The 8,429-nt window shown below is 45.1% G+C and overlaps 1 protein-coding gene across 1 annotated transcript in view; it reads right to left on the bottom strand.

The window, feature by feature from the left end:
* Positions 1-3,394: 3,394 nt before the first annotated feature.
* Positions 3,395-8,429, bottom strand: part of skila (SKI-like proto-oncogene a) — a gene marked incomplete in the record, with an annotated part of 37,976 nt that continues 32,941 nt past the window's right edge. Inside the window, 1 exon segment of the mRNA XM_029724788.1 lies at positions 3,395-8,426. Within this exon segment, the coding sequence (XP_029580648.1) occupies positions 8,175-8,426 (252 nt within the window).

Here is an 8,429-nt window from a genome sequence, read left to right as displayed (position 1 = left end):
TGGAACGGTATCAAATACATCCAACACATGGTTTCCATTTGTTTGATGCCATTCCATTTGCTCCATTCCAGCAATTGTAATGAGCCGTCCTCCCCTCAGCAGCCCCCTGTGATATGTTGTACCTGGTGAAATGAACATACAGTACTGTAAATATTTAAGTTCCTAATGGAATAACAGTAACACACAATGTACCTTTTTTTATCTGCCTCTGGGACATTCTCATGTTAACTCCTCGATAACATAAAATAACCAAAACGGAAATTTGTCCTTCTTTGCTGTCAGCCTTGGGATTCAAGCGGGCAAGGCTCTGAGTGGCCTACTGACCGGCCTCTCAAGCCACAAGGTTACTGCCACTCCAGGGCCCCTAAGGCAGCTGTAAACCCTCTCCAGGACCCCTAAGGCAGCAGTATAACCCTCTCCAAGACCCCTAAGGCAGCAGTATAACCCTCTCCAGGACCCCTAAGGCAGCAGTATAACCCTCTCCAGGACCCCTAAGGCAGCAGTATAACCCTCTCCAGGACCCCTAAGGCAGCAGTATAACCCTCTCCAGGACCCCTAAGGCAACAGTATAAACCTCTCCAGGACCCCTAAGGCAACAGTATAACCCTCTTCAGGACCCCTAAGGCAACAGTATAACCCTCTCCAGGACCCCTAAGGCAGCAGTATAACCCTCTCCAGGGCCCCTAAGGCAGCAGTGTAACCCTCTCCAGGACCCCTAAGGCAGCAGTGTAACCCTCTCCAGGACCCCTAAGGCAGCAGTATAACCCTCTCCAGGACCCCTAAGGCAGCAGTATAACCCTCTCCAGGACCCCTAAGGCAACAGTATAATCCTTTCCAGGACCCCTAAGGCAACAGTATAACCCTCTCCAGGACCCCTAAGGCAACAGTATAATCCTTTCCAGGACCCCTAAGGCAGCAGTATAACCCTCTCCAGGACCCCTAAGGCAGCAGTATAACCCTCTCCAGGGCCCCTTAAGGCAGCAGTATAACCCTCTCCAGGACCCCTAAGGCAGCAGTATAACCCTCTCCAGGGCCCCTAAGGCAGCAGTGTAACCCTCTCCAGGGCCCCTAAGGCAACAATGTAACCCTCTCCAGGACCCCTAAGGCAGCAGTGTAACCCTCTCCAGGGCCCCTAAGGCAGCAGTGTAACCCTCTCCAGGACCCCTAAGGCAGCAGTATAACCCTCTCCAGGACCCCTAAGGCAGCAGTATAACCCTCTCCAGGACCCCTAAGGCAGCAGTATAACCCTCTCCAGGACCCCTAAGGCAGCAGTATAATCCTTTCCAGGACCCCTAAGGCAACAGTATAACCCTCTCCAGGACCCCTAAGGCAACAGTATAATCCTTTCCAGGACCCCTAAGGCAGCAGTATAACCCTCTCCAGGACCCCTAAGGCAACAGTATAACCCTCTCCAGGACCCCTAAGGCAGCAGTATAACCCTCTCCAGGACCCCTAAGGCAACAGTATAACCCTATCCAGGACCCCTAAGCCAGCTGTATAACCCTCTCCAGGACCCCTAAGGCAGCATTATAACCCTCTCCAGGACCCCTAAGGCAGCAGGACTCATCTGGAACTCAGGCCACATCATGGACTTGTCCAACCCCTCAATCCTGTTCCGTCTGGGGGGGGGGGTTACGCAAGGCTTGTCCCTGCTCCTCTTCCACCGAGCCTACCTGAACCCTGCTGAGCTTGTTCTCCCGGTACAGCTGATTGATTGATTTTGATAGAAGGCTGCTCCAGCCGGAGTCAAAATTACTGAACTTATTTTTTACTTTCATTGTTTGCTTATTTTTTCATTTTGTATTGTCTATTATTGTAATATTTCAGTGTAAGTTGTACTCGCAATTGAGCTTGTTACTGCCACTTGTACAATGTATTGCTGAAAAACAGTAAAATAAACAACATTCTCTCTCTCCCTCTCTCAGGGAGACACCTTCCTCTTGGGCTAGCACCTCACCAGGCACCACGTCTGTCTGCTAGTCCAGATCGCCCGCTGGTCCGACGACCGCCTCCTCTGGCCTGTGGTGGTTCTGACTGGGCTAGACCACTACTAGACCACCAACAACCTGGGTCATGTTCCCGGTCCGACTGAGACCACTTTTCTCTGGGGTGAAGTCAGAGATCTAGGATCAGCTTCCCGGGCTCCCCCAATCCTGACCGTAGCCATTAGTGGGCAAAATGCTAAACTCACCCAGCATCTCCATCTAGGGGCAACTTCACCCTACACCATGAGGACTCCATGCTGGGATCTAAAGATTGTGTTCTTAGTGGTCGTCTCTCTGCTGTGGATAGTGGCCCTGCTCTACGTGTTCCTAGTGTCTGGGGGTCATTCTAGTGTTGGGGAACCAGTCTCCTCACCAGCTGCATCAGTGCTGGGTGTTCACTAGCGCTCGTACCTCAGTTGGCCAAAGTGCTGCTACTGACTGTGGCCTGTGCAGTGCTGTACGTTCATAGCCACACAGGGTCTCCTATGGGTATCCACAGGGGTGGAAGGATGCTCACATGGATTCATCCTCCATTTTGGAGTCACACTGGCAGGCGGTGCAGAGTAGAGGTGTTTCGCCAGGTGTTATGGATTTTCCTCAGAGTGGGCTCTGTTCCTGGTGTTCCTGCCTGTGTCTGGTCTTCCAAATTGGGATCCCTGGATACCTGGCTCTGTTTGCTCAACAGCTTCCTTCTTGGGCTTGTGTTGTGTGTTCGCTGCCCGGCTAGCATTTCAGTTTGCTCAGGGCTCAGTGACTACTGACAGACCTACTGCCCCTAAGCACACATGATGCGCTGGAGGAGCTACACGTGTCCCCTAATGCTTAAAGCCACACTGAGCTGTAACTGATGCCTTAAGGGCCACTCAAAGTCCAGTGACATGACATAAACAATGGAGTCCATATACTGTAGGTCCATTGTTTTTTTGTCAATATCAGGCAAGAGAGCTGTACAAATCTTAACAGGCTATTTATAAGTCACACTCTTAGTCTTGATTTATAAAGACGATGTAGTCTCTCATGAAAGATTACACAACGCAAGGTTTGGTTCTGGGTACCGAGAATAATAATAAGACCGACTGGTCAGTTGTCATTCTCATGTTAACTTTTTTAAATGAACACACAAAAATATCTGCATATTCAGTCACTTAGTTCTGTCTACTTGATGTGTAGGCCATTGTTGTATTTTGGATAATGATGCATACAATGTAACGAGTTCATTTTATGATGTACAGTTATGTTTTTTGCACTCTAGTTATAGTATTTGTATATACTTTGACTGGCTGATGTACAGCTAATTGCCTATGAGGGATAATAAAGATGATCTATTCTACTTTAAACTATCAGTGATGGTCTACGACAACACATGACATCAGTCTCGACTCCCAAAGAAAAGATTCACGACACCAAAATGTGACACTACAGAACTTTACTTGAATTTGATTCAAGTTCATTGTTTATACAGTGTATATTTACAAGATCTGAAATAAGGGCGGGAGAAAAAAAAACTGAACACGAGATATACAACTGAGGTATTAGCTAAAAGCAAGTACAGGTATGTCGTCATCATTTACTAGTAAATATCAATTATGATCAACGGTTAAAGATGCAGTGTCCTCTGCTTAAAAAACATTTTATATCACAACATGAGGTAGGAGAACAGTGTCTCGTTTCATGCAACAACAAAAAAAACGTCTCAATCACACTATCGTTGTTGGCAACATGGTATGCACTGGTCATACATAGACACTCACTGCCATACAGGTTTCTGAATAAAAAAAAATGCCATAAAAAAGATACCATTTCTTCTTTAAACTATGATTTGTCAGTTCTAGCCTACTAACTGAAAACATGGCATGTTTATCCCAGGCATACATAATATTAAGAAACATTTTGTGTAATCATTAACAAGGTGGGACGTAGCTAGGATAAGGTGTAATGTCCTGGCCAGGTCCCACGCTTGTAAATAAGAAGGGTGTTTGTAAATAAATATCCAACTACAAAGCATAAATGGAAACAATTGATCTAGCATTATTTCACGGATCCAAAATCCAACTTGTTGCCATTGTTAAAGAGCGCCACTTCTACACTTCATCCCCTTCTTCATTAAAAGGGATAGTTCAGCAATTTTATATCTAAAAATGTAAAAGTCACTGAACAGGGTACATTTTTAGATATATAAAATTGCTGAACTATCCCTTTTATGTCTGGGAACAATCCATTGGGGATGCACGTAAAAAAAAAATATATATAATGGAAATGATAGTTACTGTTTAGCTGTGCTTCTGAAGCAAGGCCAGGACCAAGCCTAATGGTAATGGTCTAGTTAGTAGTGAGTTGGGCAAATTGCACCCCTTTAAAAACAGTTTTTTTAAAACTCTGTACAAAGCACATCTGTCTTAGGCTTGTGTCCTAAATGGCACCCTATTCCCTATATAGTGCACGACTTTTGACCAGGGCCGTAGGGCCCGGGAACAAAAAGTTGCTTACTGTGTAGGGAACAGGGTGCCTTTTGGGACACAATATTAGTTCTCATGCGAATGCAAGAGGGCCCAGCCCGCTGTGTTATATAGTATTTTTACTTATTTTAATCCATTGTATCTATCATATCATTATTATGGCATTTAACTAAAGTCAATATAGAGCGCCCTCTTGTATATAAAATTTAATTTACACGAACAGAAAATAAAATACAGAAATACATTACATACCCCAGAACGATTGTTAAAAAACAAAATGCAGTAGACTGTAGAGATAGGTAATTATGGTGATAATAACAAACCGAATACTTATTGATCTTGTGATGTAAACACAAAGACTCTATACCCCGAAGTGGACAACTGTCTCTGTGTGTTGGACAAAAATGAGGACAACCACAGTTCTACTTGAGAATAAGTCTCTCCCTTCTTCATAGCTACTGTGCTTCAGTCACTTTCAAATCGATGGCATACAGTCAGACACAAATACATGCGCTCAGACACAAACTCGACACACACACACACACACACACACTTCTCTCTCTCATCTTTGCAGAATCTAATGAGGCTACATTTGTATGGTATGGTTAGGTAGTTGGACTTTAGTTCTATTTAGCCATCTTCTTCTAAAGCCAGAAGTATATTTCAATGGTCAAACTAGCTCAGATGCCCTCAGTCATTGTGTCTCCTTGCTAGTAGTGAGACAGATCAACAACTTGTAAGTTGGAGACACTGGTGGCATCCCAAATGGCACCATATTCCCTATATAGTGCACTACAAATCGGGAATAGGGTGCCATTTAGGACAGACACTTTTTTTTTTTTTTTTTACAAAAACGTATCAATTGAGTGGCTCAGTGAGAAGTAAGAAATCATTCACCTAACAAAACAAATTAGGGGTATCGATCCACTCGTTATATGCTAACTTTAATTTTGTTTGTTTTCAGTTTCTCTTTTTTATAAACAAATGTTCGGTGCATTTTCAAATTGTCTGGGATGAGGGTTTAGCGTACAAAAAGGGAAGGTATTAAGGGAGAAAGATTATACATCATTATTACACATCAGTGTATCAAAGGTGAAATCATCCACAAAAGAAACAAATGAAAGCAATCCGTTCTGGGGAAGTACTGTAACAATGTTCTTTCTTTCCTATTCAACTCTGACCTCTGTCCTGTGTCAGGTGGTCACATCTGAACACCATGCATTTCAACTCCCAACAGCAAGTTTACATCCTTTAAAAAGGTGCGATATGATATCATCGCACACAGCAGAGCGACAACAAATTCAAATCTGCCACTTTTGGTTTGTCCCAATGTAGGCATGGCTCAATTTGTTTTGAAAGAGCCAAGTGTCAATCTTAAATTAGGTTGTTGATAATGTGTGAACAGGAAGTCACTCCGCTGCGTAGTCATACTGCTTTAATGTCCCTTTAACAGGGTAAACAACAAGTTAAGTGAATCTTTGAAGAAGTCAGAGTTAACAAAAACATCAGGGCTGTTCAGAGCTTCAGGCCTGGTCCAGTTAATATTATAATAACCTTTAAAAGATCATCCCATAACACAGTAAATATATTAAATGACTAATGTATGTACAAAGTGAATATAAATCTTTAGTTAATACATTAAATATATTTTTATTTCTTTCTTTTGTTTACAATTTCCAAGAAAGGTTTATATGGAACAATGGTCGGTAGAGAGCATACATTTGCCGTATGGATTGGATTTTTCTGCATGTGAGTGAACTTCACGTCACACACCAAGGGTGTTAGTTTCATTGTTGGTTTTTTTCTCCTCATGAAAATAACTTTTTGTAGCTTAGTTGAAACTCGATTACAAAATAAGACCTACTATACTTTAGTACTCTGGCAGAGCATTGAGTATGTTGTAGGGAATTCTCTTTAGAGATCTGCATTGAACGGTTGAGCACAGTGGAATGTCTATCAACTTGCATGTACAGCAGATGCATAAAAAAGCAGCTTGGAGTTAAAGCCAAGGCCAATACCTCTTTTAAACAACTATTTACACGCTGCCTGGCTCAGTCTGCCTGGGAGGCTATAAAAGAAAGACTGTCTGGCAACTAGACAAAACCCCTGTTCTGTGTGTGTGTGTACACGTTTGTGGGAGGGAGAGATGGCGATGTGTGTGTGATATATATATATATATATATGTGTGTGTGTGTGTGTGGGGGGGGGGGGGCAGAGAGAGGGGCTCCTGTACCAGCTCCCCGGGGGCAGGAGAGAGAGAGGCCCCAGACTATAGAAACTGCCCCAATTCTGACAGGACAAAAGAGGTTCCCCTCTCCTCATCACCTGCTCCCGGCCCACCCAGCCCGAGAGAGAGAGGCCATCAGCCCCCTGCACTACCTCAATCCCCTTTCTTCCTTTTTCTCCCCGCCTGACTGTCTCTCTCCCACTCCTCTCTTCCCCCGCCTCCATTTCTCTCTCCGCTTGACTGTACCTCCCTCCCTCCATCCTGGTCTTTCCCGCCTCCCTCTCGGGATCTGTTTGTTCAGTGAGTTGGAATAACGCGGAGGGGAAAGAGGGAGCAGGGTCCTGGATCCAAGGCAGCAGCCAGCCCACACCACACTGTGTCCATCTGCACTAATTCCTTTCACCTGTGACCCACATTCCACCAAGCAGACAGCCAGGTTCTGCTGCTCTCACGAGAAGGAGAGATGAGAGGATGGCAAACACACCAACTGCTGCCAACAGGAAATTTGGTGTGTGTGTGTTTGTGTGTGTGTGTGTGAGTGACACGTCCTATCAAAACAGACCAAGCCAGACTAGTTCAGGGGTTTGTTGTTGTTCCAGACCACCACAACCTCAGCAGTCCTCAGAGTCGCATCACTCATATGTCTTTACATCTTAATATCACATCACTTCAGCATTTTCAGTAGGCTTAACAATGACGACTGCAAATGCTCTGTACAATAACGTTTTCATATACCTTTGTTTTACACATTTAGAACTTTTCTCTTCTTTCCATGAATAGCTATAAGGAGTACAAAAACAAACAAAGGTGAAATGAAAATGTCTGTCAATGCAGTCTCCTGCTGTGTGTGGCTGGTAGCTGGTCCAGAATGGCTGGGCTGGGTGTATGTACAGAGATTGAGAGCACCCACACGGGCACCATCTTGGCTCCAGTTGGCGTGCAAGGTAGTAGTAGAAAGAGCGACTGAGCGCTAATGTAACCACAGTTCAGAACAGAGTCGATGGGGGGCAGGAGAGAAGTGTCTTTCTGTCTGACTGACTTCCCGGGCTCTATGGGGGCGACAAAACATCAAGTCCAAGATCCAAGGAAGGAAGGAGGGATGGAGGAAAGGGTCCTAAAAACATCCAACTCCTATCGGTCTGCCAAGCAGTCATTAGTTTGTTCAGTAAAACTATAAATTAAAACAAACATATCCTTCCCAAAATGCAAATACTGTTTAAGGATAGGGGGGTGTGGGGAGGAATAATAAAAAATAAAAAAACATAAAACTAATTTGATATTAAATAAAAACCAACAAGAGTTCCTTTTCCAAGGAAGTAAAAACGAGGGAGGGACGAGGAAGGAAACGGGTGAGAGAGTGGAGAGAAGCAGCCTTGGGGGAGAGTACTCTGCCTGTCTGTCTAGGGCTGCCGTCTCTACCAGCAGGGGGTGAGGGATGAGGGATGAGGGAGTGAGTTGGAGAAACAAAACAGAGGGGGTTTGGGGGGGGGGGAGTTTCGTGAGGGGCTACTTCTGAGCGTTGCCGTTCTGCTGCTCGAGGCCTGCGATGTGTCCCTCTGTGTGGGGTGTTTGTGTGGAGGGGGTGGGGGGTGAAGAGGGGCTCGCTGTAGCAATTGTGGTGGCCGAGGAAGAGGAAGACGAGGAAGAGGCCGTCTGGTCCATCTGGCGTTTGAGCTGAGAGATGATTCTCTCCAGCTTCTCCCGGGCGTCCCGCTCCCTCTTCAACTCCTCCTGGAGCTCCTCCCTGTCAGCCTCCGCCCA

Source organism: Salmo trutta, chromosome 31 (genome assembly GCF_901001165.1).
Source record: "Salmo trutta chromosome 31, fSalTru1.1, whole genome shotgun sequence".
In the NCBI taxonomy this organism is placed as follows: Eukaryota; Metazoa; Chordata; class Actinopteri; order Salmoniformes; family Salmonidae; genus Salmo; species Salmo trutta.
Note: the sequence above shows the minus strand (reverse complement) of the source record. Positions and strands in the feature narration are given on the sequence as shown.